Genomic DNA, 18,526 nt, shown 5'->3' with positions numbered 1-18,526 from the left:
GAGAGAGAGAGAGAGAGAGAGAGAGAGAGAGAGACACACACACACACACACACACATCAAGTGATGATATGCATCATCACTTCTAGTTTAGGTATAGCATCATTTACTTTTAGTTTCACCTTGTTCATTACATGATTCGTTAATTTAATAATATCTCAAACACGTAAAAAAACAGAGTCTTCACATTTAATAATTGTTATATAATGTGTGAATGTTCATATCATCGCCTTGACGTACATGTTAGCATTCGACTAACATACATTCACTCAAATACTTTATTGTGCGGGAAAAAAATCAAATAAACACTTGAAGAAAATTAAAGATTGGTACTTAATTGTAAGAATCAGACAAGTGTAGGTACTCAAAATCACATTTTCTATATTGTGTTTTTGTGTAATTTTAAAAGGCAAAACATTTAATAAAAGGTGAGTGTGCAAGATTGTGAATATAATTTGGTAAAGGAAATATAAATTAGCAATCAAAATAGAATCTATGATAAAACTTACATCTTTCTTCTGGGTTTTAAGATGATACCATAATGTATACAGAAATACATACTATTTTCAAGGTTGTTTTCAGTATTGTACAAACAAAATTTTGGAAAATACCCTTCAACTTTGCTTCACAACTTCAAAATTGGTTGTCTTGGAAGTTCTAAAATTCAAGATATTTAATAATAAATTTTATGTGTTATATAATCAATTGATCTTGTAGTTTAAACAATATAATACATTCTTTCTAGCTGAGATATATGGTGGCTTGATATTAAAAACTCATACGGTTGATAACTGATACCTGTAAAAAATCTCATTTGATTAATACAAGGACTCTCAAATGTTTAAATTAGTAATTTTGCAGAGAAAAAAATGCTAGATTTTGAAAATATATATGTTATAAATAAAATATTGTGAATCTTAGGTTTTGAAACTCATAGTGTATTTTTTGTGTAGAAAGAAGCTAAAATATAATTTTATTATTGTAATATTTTAAATTTTATTATACTATGAATCAATATAAAATCCTAAAATACCAATTTAATAGAGAGTTGAGCTTCAGCCCATTAAAAGTTGAAAAAAGAGCTCAAACCTGCTATCTAAAGCGAGCCCATAGAGTTGTTGTGCCTGAATACATTAAATAGGATCCTTTAAGAGTGTTTTTTTAGCGTATTAAATTTGGGTTTATAAGTCGTACAGTTAAGAGTTATGTTCATGGTATCTGGCCCACTGTATAGAAAAGAAGGCAAGAAATTAGATGTATCGAAGTGTGAGGACCTGTATCTCCTACGGGGTACAATGGTTCTCAAATGTGCAGATATCAACCATATAGGACCGTGAAATGTAAAGATAACTAAATTAACCGGAAAAACATGAATGTAGTGTCCTAATAAATCATCAATTAAAGCGAAAGGGGCGCAAGGACTCAAGGTGGAAGCCAAGGAAATTGGAGATCCCGAGTCAGAAACCAAAAAGAATATCGGCTTTGGCATGTGTTGGTAACGAATCGGTCTCAGCGGCTTCTCTGGCACAGCAGAAAAGAACACTTGTCGGCCATTCTTGTTCAGTTTTGGAACAGCTATCCTCTTATTCTTCCCATTCCTTGGCATCTTAAAGGCTTCCAAATAATCATCCAAATCTTCCTTCAAACAGAAAGGGCTGTCAATCCATAACGAACCCTCCTGGACTCAGAACTCTATCCCAACCACAATATAAAATCTAAGAGCACAAAATCTATCCATCTATTTGTGTGTCACAGATCCAGAGTATTATCAAGGAATGGAAGCCGTTGATTTATAGTCAGGAGGTACAAGTCCTCGAAGAGCAACCATTTCATTAAAAGCTGCACCAAGATTAATAGTTGCTGAGACTATTAGGACATTGAACTCTCATTCATGCTGCTAAATTCCCAGTTCCTACACTGAAATCCAATCCGATTATGATCTCACCTCGCTTGATGTCAAGAACTTCAGTTGTCAGAAAATCTGCTATAAGATTCATCTCCGGATCAGGTTCTGCCTGTTTGATCCATCTTGGCGTTTCATGGCCCGAGAGATTGAAGCAATCTGCACACTTAAAGAATCCCTTGCGAGTTGTATTGGTTATCAAGGCCCTAGCAAGGCAAGTGAAGTTTTTGCATCTGTACTGGCTCCATCGGACTTTTCAATTGTCAGGTAGCTTCCACATGGACTCATTTATGGGTAATGGCTTGCTGTATAGCTGCGAGCCCCTTGCGAAGCACCTCCTCCTCGGTAATGGATCGCGTCCATGAACCATAATACCCATGTACTCTTCAAAATCTTTCTTCGTTGCAAAACAAGCATGGCCAATGCTCGTGAACGTTCCATTTCTGTTTATCTAAACGATTGTGTTTGATCCTTACATATTTGCGAATCTCTTCATTAGAAAAAAAACTCTACAACTTCATCCAACCGTTGCTGTCTTACTAGAGTATGGACAGCTCTGATTCACTGTTTTCCGGAGGATTTCCTGTTGTCTTTCATGACTCAATAAGCCCCATAATTCCAGTAAGAAAAGCACTGTATCTTGACACGAGGGTTTCTGCCGATGAGTTTATTGACAAATCTCTCATCTCATTCATTTCTTTGTGGATCTTTTTAACAACAGTTTCAGCAGCTATTACTACTTCACTCTGAACTCCGCACATGACTGCAGAGGTATTAGAACTAAAAAGAGATCTGATAGAGCAGAATTTAGACAGAGTAGCGATAGAGATAAAAAAAGCAGCTAGAACACCAAGAATGAAAAATACCAATAAGAAGTTGTAGAATTTACACTTTGTACATTACGTGGTCAATCTCGTTTCCTTAAAGCCTCCAATTTTCTCGCAAAAACGTATTCACTGCAACGCTTGCAAGATAAAGCAAGGTTCTGAGGAGAAATGGTCCAATGCACAATAGTAGAATCAGTTACAGTTGGCTACAACGAGAGTCTCAACTTAAACTAAAAAATAGAAGCAGCAAGACACGTAGGTAGAAGTGTAGGACAAGAATAGGTTCGCTTTGTACTTGGAAAACTATAACTATAAGCATAACTACGCTCTAAGCACACCTAAAATGGTTGCGGGATACATGTACTTCTCTTTCTTATATGTATATCCTGAATATGAAATTTCCTTCATATGGCTACGATCATGGAAGGACTACCAGATTCTTGCACATCCATGTGATTATGTGAATGACTCGTGAATCATCGAGAAATAAAAAGGAAAGGAATGAAGAAAGAAGCACCGATGCAAAATGCAACGAAGATCTGTGCTTAAAAAATTGAAGTTTAGGGTGTCTGAAACTGCAAAAGCAATCTAGGAAGAAAATCAGAAAGAATACTTTATTGAGCTACAAAGTCTCAGATATTGCTTTTGCAAGGAATGCGAGTAGAACAACCAAACAGAAGTTGAATAGAACAAGACAAAGAAAAAGAATCAGAAACATCTTGCAATCGATGAAAAAGTCAATCATTGTTACAGTAAAGGTAAAATTCAAAGGAAACAAACAAAAATAACACTCCAATTCTTAGACTTCATTGCCAAAAAAAAAAAAAAGCTCCTGGTCAAATGATTTTCCAGACGTTTCATTTTAGAACAATCCAAAATCACAAATCAGTAAATCCAATTCCCCTACTGCCTTTTCAAAACCCAAAAATTTACAGTTCTCCATTTCCAAACACAACCCAACACTCCACGGTCCACACCCAAACCACATCAAACCAAAATCACCTCCTCCTCCGATCCGCTGCGTACTGCGACAAAGGCACAACCTCCGACAACGGTGTCGAAAGCGGAGTAGGCAACGGTGAGTTCCGACAAACGGGACACGACCCATTAAGCTTAAGCCAGGCATCAAGACAAAGCAAGTGAAAATAATGCCTACAATCAGGCATCATTCTTAACATCTCCAAATCTTTATACTCGCACAAACAGATCGAGCAAGTATTACAAAAATTATTGGTTCTTTCACTGAACCCACCATCTTTACTAAACTGGAATTTCGGGTACGAGTTGATAACAGCCTGGTTGAGACCTACAGCAGCACTTTCTAAATCACGTTCTTGTTCTTCGTCATCTTCGGCAACGAAAATAATACGAGGAAGTATTATGCCATCAGCTGTAGAGTTTGCATAATTATTGTTGTTGTTGTTAGAGTTACGAGAACGATGGCGGTTGGTGCGACAACATATGTAAGAAGCAAGGAGGATAGTGGAGAGAAGTACGAGAAAGAAAAGGGCTATGGCTATAGAATAGCCAAGGCCAAGGTTGGTGAGGTAATTAGCAGGGGGAGGAGGGGAGGTGGCGGAGATAGTGGAGGGGATTGTGGTGGTGGGGGTGGACATTTGGGTTTAAAGAGGGAGTGGGAGTCCATTTGAGGGGCGAGAAAAGAGAAAGGTATGGGGATTAGGGGAGATTGTTTTTGCGGAAGGTGGGTGGATTTTCCAGCTGCTGCATTTAATACAGGGTTTGGAAACAGAGAGGGGCATTTAGTACGTGTGAAGTGGGAAAATCATGGGCTTCGGGCCTTGCTTTTGCTAGGAAATTAGGGTTTTTTTTCTTTTCTTTTCTTCCTAGTGGAGATTCATGAGTACTGGCTCTGTGTTGAACTGCTAACAAATCTGTGAATTGGGTTGTTAAGGTTACAAGCTGATGTGAAGTTTCTTGGTACATTCCAGCATGTGAGAATATTTTGGCTGCATTTGAAAACTGTATGACCATGGAATCTTGGGAACCAGATGTGACACTTCTTTGCTTTTCCATTAGAAGAAAATATTTGTGGATTTTAGCAGGGATGCCATCTGAATTGTTCTAGACTGAATTGCATGAGGGCTTGCTAAGAAAATAGATAAAAAGGACGATGCTTCTTCCTCTTCTATAATTCCTCGAGCGTGAGTAGTAATATTGAAAGCCATGGAGAATTCATTGTTTTCTGTAATACATATCACTATTCACCGTGGTAATAGAATGGGTATCCTTTCTCTTTCAATAAATAAAAAAAAAGAAGAAGTTAACTTTCTACTGTGCTAAAACAATCTTATCTTTCAACAAAGTTTATTAGTCATTATAACATTGATAAAGAAACATTTTAACCTTTTAACCTTTTCAATACACTATAAAAACTTTATTACTCCCGAGAATAATTTTTTTCAAAACAATGTTAATGTTAAAGGATAATTTAATCATTTTATATTTTAAAAACACAATGTAGAGATTAAATCACCTTAAAAGCAAATTTTTTTCAAGCTCTTATTTATGGGTGTTTTTCATCATTTCAAGCTGCATTTTTAGTTATTATCAGGTTAATCGGGAACGATTTGATCTTTTGATAAATATGAATATTAATTAAAAATAAAAAGTGATTGGTATGTGCAACGCAGATGCTAGCGAGTAGATACCATATACGCTCTTATGGCGTCGTGTGAGGCGTTATCCCACCTTCAAACACTGCCATCACCTTTTATGGCTGCGTTGGAAGCGTTTGGTTGTCATCTTTTTTATGATTTAATGTGTTTACACGGTGGCGCAATGGTTGAGCTCTAGTGAACTTTTTTCTTCTCCTCGCCAAAAAAATAAAGGTATTTTTTTTTGTTTTTTGTATCAAATTTGGTTCTCATTCTTTTAATTGCTATTTTATTTTATTTTTATCTTAGTTTATTGATTTTTTTTCTTCTATCTCATCCTTCATTATTCGGTGTCATTTAATTTTTATATCAAATTCGATCTTGTTCTTTTTATTGTTGTTTTCTTATCATTTTCCTAATTGATTTAAAATCTTTTTATATCATTTTTCTTATCAAATTTCATCCCTCGATATTTTATTTAAAATTATTTTTATATTATATTTACTCTCGTTGTTTTAATTGTTATTTCTTTTGTTTTGGATATTTTATTATGTTTTACTCAACATTTTATTGATTTAGAAGTTTGTTTCGTTATTTTTTAGAATTTGCTTTATATGAGGTTAGTCCTGAGCTCTTGACCAAGGTCAAAAGTTTTGAAAGTTAACATGAGTTAACTTTAGTCCGTTTTAGGTCTTTTTTTAATTATTATTTTATAATTTCATCATTCAATATTTGATTTATCGGGAATTATTCTTCTTGTTTTTCCTTTTTAATTTCCTTTCCAATGGGTTATCATATGGTTGCAAGGTTAACAGATTAACCCAAGTTAACTTATATTTTTTTTTGTATTTTTTTTTTTAGTTTTACATTTCAACATTAGATTGTTTAATAATTGAATTTCATAGTTTTATTCATGTTATTTTTGACGGGGCTATCTCGATAGCATAACCAGATTGTAGATTTGGCATGTTAACTCGGATGAGTTCTAGCCAATTTATTTTATATTGTTATTTTTTTGTCAGTTTATATATTTATATTATTTAAATTAATTAAAATTATTAAATACAATTAAGTAGGCTTAAACTTTTTATCTATTTTATAAATGTTTGGATCGCATTAACATTATTTTTTTTATGTTGAGTAAAACTTAGCTCGCCCCACCACTAGCGCGGCACTATCCAGTTCAAAAGTCAAATTGCGTGAGATCACGTTAAGCAGATCTACTCGCTGAACTAACTTTTTTTAATTCTGTCCTGGAACCGAACTCTTAATGCTGTTTCGAGAATGACAAATATTTTAATATTCAACTCTCCGTTACAATTGGTCTTAAAGCCCTGTTGTCCTTTTCCCTTAGTTTTATATTCCCATACCGCCCATTTCCAAAGTCCAGTGCGACGCCGTCTCGCACTCCCCACCAACTGTGATCGCCGGTATTGGAAGCAATGAAATCTATGATAAGCAAGAACCTGGAAGCCTCCAGGAACCTTTCAACAATTAAAAAAGCCAGAAAGGTCTGTGGATTTTCCTTTCCCCGCTCTCGGAGCCGCTATCTATCAGAACGGGAAAGGAGGGATTTAAATATTCGGTCTTTGACCCAACATGCCAGCTTATCTCATGCGGAAATGGTGGCACCTTGTCATGCTGATCCCCATGTGAAAGAGAAGCGAGAGCGTTTCGGCCAAGTGGATCTCTTCTCAAGTTTTCCATGGTCACTGGTTTCTAAGCAAAGCCCATATGCAACGACAGAGTGTACACTAAGCAAGCAGCCCGGAAGTTCTCACTCCTGTGTTTTTGTTTGAAAAATGCCCGAATAGAATTTAAAAATAAAATAGTTTTCATGTAAAAATTACACTAATCAAAAGTACATAGCGAGGGACTAATTATATGGATCCAATTACAACAAAAAAAAATGACCATATGGTTATCCTATTTTACTTCATTGCATTTTCATACCATCCTCGAGTAATAGAAAAAAACTAGATAGATAATTCGCGTGTTGCTACGGGCCAATTCGTAAAAAATATAAATAGTTATTGTAATAACAGTTAGAAATTAAATTTATAAACGTTTTAATATTCATGTTAGACTTTATAGTTCTCTAGATTCAAGTATTTTAAATATGACAAACATGCTAGATCCACATTACTGTGGATGTGATTAGCTGTTAAATTCAGGTGCCTTGAGTTTGATAGCCATGTCAAATTCAAGTGCCAAACAACGAAAACACCATTATATGCAACTTTATTTTTGTTGAAATCTAAGAGTAATTTTGTATTGGAACTGTTTCAATAAAAGAAAACGACAGTGAAGCCCTCAACACATGCATATTTTTTCCCCTCTACAAGGACATTATTATATCTTCGCTGTTTTTTTTAAAAAAAAGACAAACGAAACCCCCAACTCAAAGCTTGAAAATTTATGGCAAATCAATATTTATATTGTACCTTAAAAAACATGAACGAACCATGTTATCCCTAATTATTTTTTCAATACTGAATATATCCTATAAAAAAGATAATCTCACCCCTACCTATATGTTTAACAAGTTTTTTTTAGCAAGGGCTTTTAATTTTTTGTTATAATGATACACTCTTCATTTCTATCATGTGGAAGGATTCCACATCCACGTAGGGGATTTAATTATAACTCAACAACGTTGAGTTGTGAAGTTCAATCAATTGAATCTACAAGTGAAAAAAAAAATAGTAATGCAGATGAGAAAAAAATAATTAAACTTCCACCTTTTCAAAAAACTTGTTATCACGTGTATGATGTGTTTGACGGACTTCCCAGCTCAACACGTGCAAACCAAGTCTAGGATAAAAAAAAAAGGAAAAGAAGAAGGTCTTATAAGTTATTCCACCTATTTTATTTCGGACTGATTTTCCCACGCCGAAAAATTTCAATGCCCTCTTGTAGCCGCTGCAAAACCCAACACTTTTCTAATGCCCTGTCGGGGCCAATATAAAGTTAAAAACACAAGGCCAAAAGTCTACATCTACGGGGAGAGGAGGACCGGATACCTCGAATTTAGGATCCAAGACGTGAACATTAAAAGTAATCAGGACTAGGACTAACCATTTAAAAAAAGTTATTAAAATATATTTTGTCTGAGAAATTTACATGCTTGATGGATTGATAAGTATATTAATTACATGTTTAGGACTGCGGTTTAAATAAAAATTTATTAAGATTTATTTATTTATTAATTATTTTTTATACTGATATTAAAAATAAAAAATTATTTTGATATATTTATAAGTAAAAATCAATTTAAAAAACAGCTACTATCACAAACTTATTCACCACATTAGTAATAAAAATATTAATCATGTCATGTTTTAATTTAAATTTATTTTAATATTAAACTAGTTAACTTTAGATTGTTTAACAAGTTAATTCATGATCTGATTAAATTTAAAACTAAGTAGATCAAGATCAATTTTTTTTAAAAAAAAAACTCGAAACAATATCATGATAGATTTTACTTAGTCTAATAACTTGAGTTATTTTTTAAGTTAGATTTGGAGTCTGATCTAATAATAATTAAATAAAAAATTATGGCATGAAACCGACAAGAAGAAGTTACCAATAGCTCATGCATTGCTTTTTTTTAAATAACAGCTTATATATTCCTTAACATCATTTTGTTGCTTTCTTTGTGAACTTGTTCGCCTCTAATTTATGTTTAAGTATTTTTCTTAAAAAAAATTCAAGAGTACTAATCACATGCTCCATATTTGTTTAATATATTTAAAAAAAAAAATTAAGGTCTGATCTCAAGATTTTAAAAATATAGCACCCATTTTTTATTATTAGATCTGACATTATAATTAACAGATAACCTATTAACAGTACTAATCACATATTGTTAAGACAAGAATTTCTGATTTAATCGCTAGATAAACTTTTGAATTCCATGCAAATGCTTTTACTTTTATCTCACCCCCACTACAAAGGGGGGGCTAAGCCCTAGAAAGAGAAGTCAGATCCGTCGTAGTTTAACGGGAGCAGACACTCCAAGGACGAACTGATGTTTGCGGAGGAAATTTGTAGTTTTTTTTTTTAAAGTATTTTTTTATTTATAAATATATAATAATAATAATATATTTTTTATTTTTTGAAAATATTAATATTTTAAAATAACTTTAAAATATAAAAAATAATTTAAAATACAAAAACAAAATATAATACTAAGGTTAAAAAACTAACTCGTCGAGTACTGGTCTACAAGATAGCCTCCGATTTTACTTGGGGGGTACTATTATTTCCATTGTCATCATCGCAAAATGGTCCACTTCTTAAATGACATGAAATGGAATATTTTTGCCGTTGCTGCACTCATTCATTACGTGATTTGATAGTTTAACAAGCCAACAAATTTGATGGGTCATAGGAAAATGGACATATTTTTCTGAATCAATAGCTTAAATTATCAGTAAGTTCTTAATATATAATTTATAATATTTTTTAATATATTATCTTATAAATTTATATTATATTATATTTAATTTTTATCAAATAAAATAGATAAAATTTAAACTTGTAATTATTTAATTAACAAGAATATAGTAATTTCATAATATATAGTTTATAATATTTTCTAATATATTATCTTATTAAGTGAAAGATTTTTTTATTTAAAATTTACATACTCACGTTATTTTATATTTAATTTTTATTAAATAAAATAAAATTTAAATTCATGATTATTTAATTAATAAGACTCTGGCATCATATTACAAAATTATCAAATCTAAAAATTTAAGTTATTGAATTAAATTAATATAATTCTTTTTATATTGCAAAATTATTGCTTCCACGTTCCTTGCAGCGTATTGTTTTCAAACTTTGCATGCTTAAACTAGCATTCAAGCGTTCACACTAACTATAGACCCCCCAACTTGTCTATAATTTGTCATGGTCTGTTAATAAATTGGACCTGTCAGTCTCCAATAACCAAAATAATTTTGCATTTTGTTCCATTATATAATTTTTTTTTTCAAGCTGGTCCTTGAGTTAGCTCAGTATCCAAAACGCATAAAAACAATTAAAAAGAGTAACATATTCAATTAACATTTTTAGCGCCCTTTGCCCTCTTTCAAGAACAAAATGAGTAACATGGATTAATGGCAAGAGGTCTCGCCACTGCTTTTGCAGCTCTGTTGTCCAATAAGGTAAATGGATTATTAACTTAGTTTATATAGTGATTGGAATTTTCCGGTGCCTCTTGCGCTCTTTCAAATTACCTCCACGAAAAATTGTCCTAACACAGGTCATGTGCCTGGCTTGTTCTTCCCACGAAAACAAAAGGAAAGAAGAACAACACCTTGCCACTATTTGAGTAGCCAAGTCAACGAAATCAAGAAATTATTTTATAACTCTGGTAAGAAAAATAGAGTAAGTTATTATTAATTTGATCTATATTTTTAATGAAATAATACTTAATTCCTTTGATTTTTTTAAAAAATCAATCCCAATTCTTATATTTTCATATTTATTTGGAATCTAGTTTTTTTTATTGTTTTTTCTTGGCAATGTAATTGTTTTTTTTCTTCTAGGTATCCTTTGTTTCTAATCATGAGACCTAGCATACAAAATTAAAAAGAAAAATATAAAGACTAAATTATAATTTACTCGAAAAACAACAACACTTCCATTTCTCATTTCTTAAGAACCGGCATCATTAAGGAACTAACTAACGCGATTAAACTGAAGCAATTTTTTTAAAAATTCCATGTTTATTAGTTGTAAGTTTCACCCCGGGAGTAGACAGTTCAATATCAAAGAGCTCAAAAATCACTTCAATTCCAATCGATTGAATCACAGGTTGGAGAAAAGGAAACGAACAAAAAAAAAATTGAGATCATATTTCACATATAGGAAGATAAATATGGATGGATCACAATCCACTATGTCTCCTACAATCAAACATCTACGCTATGTATAAAGAAAGAAGCAATCATTCTTCACAACAATATTCCTCTTGGCAGTCACTATTTTCATCCTTCCTGGAACTCTTGTGTAGGTGGTCATGGACAATAGCCCAGAGATAAAATCAGCATTCAAATTTGGGTCTCAAATGATCCTGTCTGGGATGATGTCCACGGTAACATTCATTCTCATGGTCCGTCGGGCCCTGGCATGGTCCGGTCCGTTTCTAGCCTCACCAACCATCTGGCCATGGTAATAGAGTTGTGGTAGTGTTACTGTACTTGAATGATGCTAGGTTGGGATTTTTTATACTGATACATATTCTGCAATTAGGGACATGTTCAAACCTGGCTTAGGAATTGTGCCACTGGTTAGCTCTAGCTGAGTGACCGTAACACCGTTCATTTTGATGATCGGGTCGTTGACACGAAAGGCAGTGAAACGCATAACAACGATCGCTACGACTAGTATAACAAATATGGCCGCGATGAATACACAGCATTTTCTACTTCGTTTCTTATGGTGTCGAGAAGCTCCTTCTTCGTCGCTGCTCTGGCGGTCCGCAGCCGGGGCTAGTGGCCTTACCTGCTCGCGTTCGCCCATATGGCTATAGGTTGAAAGGGCGTAGCCAATAAGGGATGTTTACATAATAATTTGGAGTTATGAAAATATTATACTATTGTAATCCGTAATAATTTTACTCTTGGTGTAAGTGTTTGGGCTGAGCATTTGCAATCTTTTTTTTTAATAGGTCAATTATGGACCCATTTTAGCCTGGCGAGCGTATTGCTGGGCTTAAAAGTACTTCTTAAATACTCCTCTGCATGGCAAGTTATCGAGAGGAAGTTCTCATAGACCATGGGCTAATGATCATGGCTAAAATTAAAGTAAACAACCAATTTCACCAAAAGAAAGAAAAAGTAACCACCCAGTTTCTAAATTCTGATGCAGTTTGAATCCCATTCGCGCTCGCTTCCGGTGTCACAATAGGCATACAACACTGATTGATCACTATGAAGAGATCTTCTGAGATGATATCCACAGTATCATTCAACCGCATGGTTCGTTGGGCCCTGGCTAGCATAGCCAGGTCCATTTCTAGTTCAACAACCATTGGGACACATAGTAGAGGGTCGTGGAGACTACAATTGCAATTGCAAAAAAAAAAAAAAAAAAATGATTCCCATGCCATTTTCACTGTGCATTGTTTCTTCAAACACTCTGGATGGAAATAGTGATTAACTTTATTTTTTCTTTTTTTCAGTCTTTTTTTTCCGGTAACTGTTTTTTTTTCTCAATTCATCCCTTATAAATTTAGTTAATTAAAGGTTAAGGTTAGTGATTTGATTGTTTTAACTTTGCAAGGGTTTCTCTAAGTGTTTAAAAAACATCCCGGATTAAATCTTCACAAAACAAATTCAATTTCCTAGGTTATTTAGTTGATATTGTTATTTGAATATTTAAAAAAACAAAAACAAGTATATTTTAAATAAAAATAGTTGATAGTGTTGCCGGACAATATATCTAGTACTGTTACTATACTTGATTTATGCTGCTCAGGGACTTTTAAGTTTTAACTGGCAAATCAGCAATCAGGGACCCGGCCTGGCTTAGGATTGGTACCGTTGACTTGCTCTAGTTTAGTATCTAAGTCAGATATATATATATATATATATATATATATATATATATATATATATATATATATATATATATATATATATATATATATATATATTTATTAACGTGGATGTCTGAGCCAGCATGTACGCACTTCAACTAATCTCATGGGTTCTAAAATTAACGACCATATAAGCCTCTAGTGACCATTATATTGGTAACTATAGGGTTTGAATTTGAAATAAAAAAAAACAAGTCTCTTAATTTCAATCTCTTATCACTGATACCTACTAGATAGTTATAATCAGTTATATTAGATGATAGCGTAGGTTCTCGACTCCTCGACACGGAAAACAGTGAAGACGATAATTGTGACAAATACGGTCGAGAGGCATCCACAACTTCGAACGCATTTTCGTCTTCGAATGTGTTTGGTATTGCGGTAGCTGTTGTGGTTGTGGTTTGAAAAAAGTTGTTTTATAAAAAGTACTTTTAGTTGAGGTTGGTTTGAAAAAATAGGTGTTTTGGTTAAAACTGTGGTTGAAATTGAATTTGAACAAAAAGTAGTTTAATGTGTTTGGTTAATAATGCTTTTGAAATTGAGGTTATAAAATAATTTTAAAAAATATATATTAATATTGATGGTTTTTAATTTAAATATTATTATTACATCATGAAATAAATAATATTTTATATAAAATATTTTTTATTGTTCCATTAAACTATCTACAATTCCATCACGTATGAAATGCATCTGACAATGGGTCATTGAATAATGTTAAATACTAGTTTTTTAAATAAAACACAATTAAAAAATAAAAAATAATTTTTATTTTTTATTTTACTGGGTCGGACCTGGTTCAATGCATTTAAAGTTTTGAACCGGAACCGATCGGACCGAAACAATGTAGCTAGGCTACACTGCGTGAATAGAGTATGCTACACTGTTCATGCTAATTAATTAGCATGAACAGTGTACAAGAAGCAACATTTTGCTGTTTTTTTTTCTTGCGTTTCGAACGTAAATTTATGTGAGATCCACAGACAACAAACTGTGTTTTATTATTAACCAAACAGATTGCATCTCCGTTTTAAATAAAACACAAACAAAACCTTGTTAACAAACGGACTCGATATCCACTTCAATTGAGTCGGCTTCTTATGTTATGGTCGATGATATTCGAATCTCAAGAGATGAGTTGAAAGTAAATAATTTCTAACAGTTAGCACGGAAAGAAAAATCATGGACCTGAACGAAACAAATTAAAACACATTTCCTTTTATTTTTGTTTTAGCATATATAGTCGTAAAACAGATCGAGACCCAACATAAAGGAGAGAATTAGAACAGATCGGAGAGGGTAGGCAGCTTGACTTCACCCTTCCAGGAGAGAGGAATGGTGAAATTGCCGACGATAGGGAGGTCAATTGTGAGACCTATTTCCAACTCGTAGTCTATGTCCCAGTCTCTACCAATGTCCTTCACCAAGCTCACCAGTACACTGTGTGGCACCTTCACTGGCACATCTAAGATTGTTGTGTCTTTAGCTTTCAGCGAGCCAGGGTCTGGTATTGTCCCTGATGCGATCACCCTGATCCAAACATTCAAATGGACAAATCATGTAAAAATAAAATAAAAATCCACATTTATAAATTTTTCATACATGCAGTACGATAATTTAGGATGTGTTCAGTAACGTGGTTAAAATTATATTTCATAAAAAAAATAATTTTTTTTCTATATTTTTAGATTGTTCTGATGTATTAATATTAAAAATAATTTTTAAAAAATAAAAAAATATTATTTAATATATTTTTAAATAAAAAATACTTTAAATCATAACTATTACGTAACACATTCTCAAACACATTTTTATTAGATAAATAACCATTCACACAAGAAAATTATACATCAATTTAAAAGCCACTCAATTTTCTTGGGAATATCATCCAGTAGGGGAATTCTTCATAATCAAAGGATTTTTCGAGATTTACCCATGTATTTAAAATTAGATGCCCTTCCATGCATTGTAAGAAGATAGAAATCATGTCTCCCTTGCCTTTCTTTCTTTCTTGCCTTTTTTTTTTTTTATATATATATAAGAATCGCACTTCCTTTTGAAAAATGTAAGTAATTTCAATGATTAAGAGCTATTCCGCATCATCATGCATCTTCTTGAGTTAATATATTAACGACACTGAACATTTGGCAATGAGTAATTAATCTCAACCCGATATTCAACAAATTACGCAATCCAATAGTTTTGTACAGATCTCTCACATGATCGATCTTTGAACAATATTGCACTCATTTTAGATAAAAAGTAATCCAAGATGAAAAAAATATATCAAGAATTACGCAGAAGCTTAAACTGTCAGTTGAAAAACAAAACTAAATTACAGTACTTTTTCAATGAAAGGATAAATCTGTTGGGACCATGCAACGAAACATTTGAAATTACGGACCTGCCATCACTTTTGAGAACGTAAGAAATCTCGCAAATAGGGATCGCAGCTTCATAAGGGTTATCGACAGACACCTTTGCACCGTAGTCTATGCTGTCACGGTGCACGCCTTCAAGATCCACGTCGGTGACGGTAGCCTCCGGGGTCTTGACATTAGCCACCTTCTCTACCAAAAACTGCTTGGCCTTGCATAGCAACTCCGACATTTTTGTGATTGCAAGAAAACTGAGAATACGATTGATTAGTTAAGAGCTTTTGTTTATTTCCTCGTTTTCGTATGAAATGATGATTTTCCCTTCCCTTGCTTCTCTCTTGCGTTTATATAGTAGGAAATGCTTATCTCGACGTGGTTGCTGCGTGTCTCGTCGGCGACATGGGTGAGGCCACGTGTGTAGCTAGTGGGTATCCCCGTGTGTCCAGATCTGTGCTTGCCTTTTCCTTATACGAGGATTTTAGGAGAAGCCTCGAATTAGCCTTTGACATATTACTTAAATAATCATTTGAGTTCTAAAACAAAACAATTCATCAATCACATCCAAGACCCTTTTAAAATTCCCGATTGGGTCATTCCGTGTATTCTCACTAATTTTATATCAGAACTCTTCTTTTTAAGACACCTTTTATAAAAATATTACTAAGCCCTAAGAAAATGACCTAACTAATCCAAGGTGTTGTTTGGATCTCAATTAAGAATGGGTATATTTTAGGGACTAAATTGAGGGTTCGCTCAGCATTTTGTTTGGATCTCAATTAAGAATGGCCATAACTTTAATGCAGAGAATTTGCAGGATGTGCATGTGAATCATGTCGTTTGGACATCGTCACAGGCAGAGAAAGGATAAATATAGAATGGGTAGAAATATGTTTAATTAGGAATGAAAAAAATAATATATATAGAAATACATTTGTTTTCCCGATAATCTCTAAATATATTGACAAATATAAAATATTATTTCTATATATTAATTTCAACTATTCTCAATTTTTTATTTTAAAACAGTAACTAAATTAATGCTATTAAAATATAGCTTATTCATCCCATGTATGGATATATATACAAGATGCGTTGAACGGCCCCCTCAAATATGGAACAAATAAATATGTTACATGTAGACATTTTTTATGCATTAAGCAATGCCATATTATATTCAATAGGCTTATCACTTAATATATCAAAACAAACAAGTCGGACGTAGTGCATTGTTCATCCCCTCTCATTTTATTATTTATATCACTTATTATTGTGTAATTTTTTCCTTTTCTTTGTCCCTCAATTTTTTGGTTCCTTCCCTTTTAGTCATTGAACTTTATTTTATCTTAATTTGGCCTTCAAAAATTATTTTGTCATATATAGTTTTATATTTTGAAATTTGTTTCAAATTACGTACTCTCTAATATGCGAGATGTCACATAAAATATCGATGTTAAATGAAAAATTAGTTTTACCAAATAAAATTCTAGGTTATTGTTAAAAATATTAAGAAAAATAAAGATCAAAATTAACATAAATAAAATTAAATAGAGCCCCTTTTCATCTATACAATTTAGAAGAAGCAAAAAAATTACAGTTTGGTCCATTTATTTTTTTTATTGCAAATTTGGTCTATATTCTCTTATGATTATACTTTTCAATTCTAAATTTTATTTTATTTATATTTTAGTTACTTGTAGTTGAGAAATGAGAGAGAAAGCCATTGAGAACAACAAGGAAAAAAGATTTATTCATCCAAATTCTAACTACAAAAAAAAAATCAATATTTATGTTAATAGATTCATCTTGAAAAATGAAATTTAATAAAGATGACGAAAATGTTGAAAAAAAAATAGACTAGGGCCTCTAATTTTTTTTTATTCTAATATTTTTCTTGCTTTTAAAGTGATTAAAGAGTGTTTTAAGATTTGAAATTGATTTATTGAAGTTCAAGAAATTTTAGAGTGTTTTTTTGGTGAACAATAATTTAAAAATTGATTTTTTAAGGTCAAAAAACTTGTAACCCACTTCTGGTGACGGAAAAGGATGACAATGCATGGATGACACAATATCGACATTGGCAAATGTAGTGTTGTCCGATCAATTGCAATAAAAAAAAAAACACAATAGGCGACCATGTGTCTTTTGCCCATTCAATAAAAAATACAAAACAAAGAGAGAATCATGTGCATGAGCCTAGCCTTCCAGGCATCCCTTGCTCTCCCACCTTTTTTTTTTTTTTTTAAATTTTTATTATTTTTTAAATTGATTTTTAATTAATATCCACTCTCTTATTTAAATAATAATAAATATCATTTCTCATTTTTTAAATTGTGTGGTTTATATATTTTTAAATCGTAATAAGTATTTTGGATTATACTTTCAATTGATTATTGTAATTTATTTATTTTTCATGTTAAATTTAAGATATATTAGTTATATAAATATTATATATTTATAAGAACAATAATAATATACCTAGCAACGATAGTAAACTTTCAAGGTATTATATAAAATGAAAAGAATTACAGAATTAAAATATTTATATTTGTATCTATTGCTTGAAAAGTTAACTTTCAACTTTAGTGTTTAATTAGCATTCATATATATTTTTGGGTTTAATAATTAATACATCTTAATTTATTGTATAAAATACAAATATTATTTTTTTTCATTTTTCAATAAACAAATTTCATGATATCAAAAAATACAATTATATATATATATATATATATATATATATATATATATATATGTTCAAAATTAACTTGGAATTCTAAACTTAGTGGGGGGATGCATTGTCTAGTAATTAATTATTCTAAAAATAACGTGGGAGGTTTTAGTTAGAGATACTTTTCAAAGCAGAAAAAATTTATTACTCAACCCGTTTGAATTCCAAACTCGGACAATATTATAATTTTTTTTTAAATAGTGATTATAATTTAAAGTGTTTTTTTTTAAATGTATTAAAATAATATATTTATTTATTTTTTAAAAATTATTTTTAATATTAGTCATTAAAACGATATAAAATATAAAAAATTTAATTTTAAAAAAATTTAATTTTAAAATTTAAAAAAACACTATCAACCACATTCCAAACATTTTCTGAGAACGACACCGTAACATATAACCAGTATCACGTCCGTTGTGTTCTAAAAGGTAATGCGTGATTCCATTCCAAATCAAGTGAC

At 32.0% G+C, this 18,526-nt stretch overlaps 2 protein-coding genes and 1 pseudogene across 2 annotated transcripts; all 3 read right to left on the bottom strand.

Moving 5' to 3' along the window:
* Positions 1–1,144: 1,144 nt before the first annotated feature.
* Positions 1,145–2,796, bottom strand: LOC127904279 (uncharacterized; annotated as a pseudogene).
* Positions 2,797–3,424: 628 nt separating this feature from the next.
* Positions 3,425–4,836, bottom strand: LOC7492736 (RING-H2 finger protein ATL67). Its single transcript, XM_002320126.4, has one exon. The coding sequence runs from the start codon at positions 4,341–4,343 to the stop codon at positions 3,726–3,728; it is 618 nt and encodes a 205-aa protein (XP_002320162.1). The 5' UTR covers positions 4,344–4,836; the 3' UTR covers positions 3,425–3,725.
* Positions 4,837–14,146: 9,310 nt separating this feature from the next.
* LOC7492734 (late embryogenesis abundant protein Lea14-A) lies at positions 14,147–15,844 on the bottom strand. Its single transcript, XM_002320125.2, has 2 exons — positions 15,362–15,844; positions 14,147–14,487 (listed from the first exon to the last, which is right to left on the bottom strand). Exons 1-2 carry the CDS (start codon positions 15,565–15,567, stop codon positions 14,238–14,240), a joined length of 456 nt encoding a protein of 151 aa, XP_002320161.1. The 5' UTR covers positions 15,568–15,844; the 3' UTR covers positions 14,147–14,237.
* Positions 15,845–18,526: the final 2,682 nt, after the last annotated feature.

This window comes from Populus trichocarpa, chromosome 14 (assembly GCF_000002775.5).
Source record: "Populus trichocarpa isolate Nisqually-1 chromosome 14, P.trichocarpa_v4.1, whole genome shotgun sequence".
NCBI lineage: Eukaryota > Viridiplantae > Streptophyta > Magnoliopsida > Malpighiales > Salicaceae > Populus > Populus trichocarpa.
The sequence above is the reverse complement of the archived record's forward strand: the minus strand, read 5'-3'. Positions and strand labels throughout refer to the sequence as shown.

Coding starts and splice junctions, on each gene's coding strand:
- LOC7492736 (XM_002320126.4), bottom strand. CDS start 4,343: ATGTCCACCCCCACCACCACAATCCCCTCCACTATCTCCGCCACCTCC.
- LOC7492734 (XM_002320125.2), bottom strand. CDS start 15,567: ATGTCGGAGTTGCTATGCAAGGCCAAGCAGTTTTTGGTAGAGAAGGTG. Junction 14,488..15,361: donor GTTCTCAAAAGTGATGGCAG/GTCCGTAATTTC, acceptor TGTTTGGATCAG/GGTGATCGCATCAGGGACAA.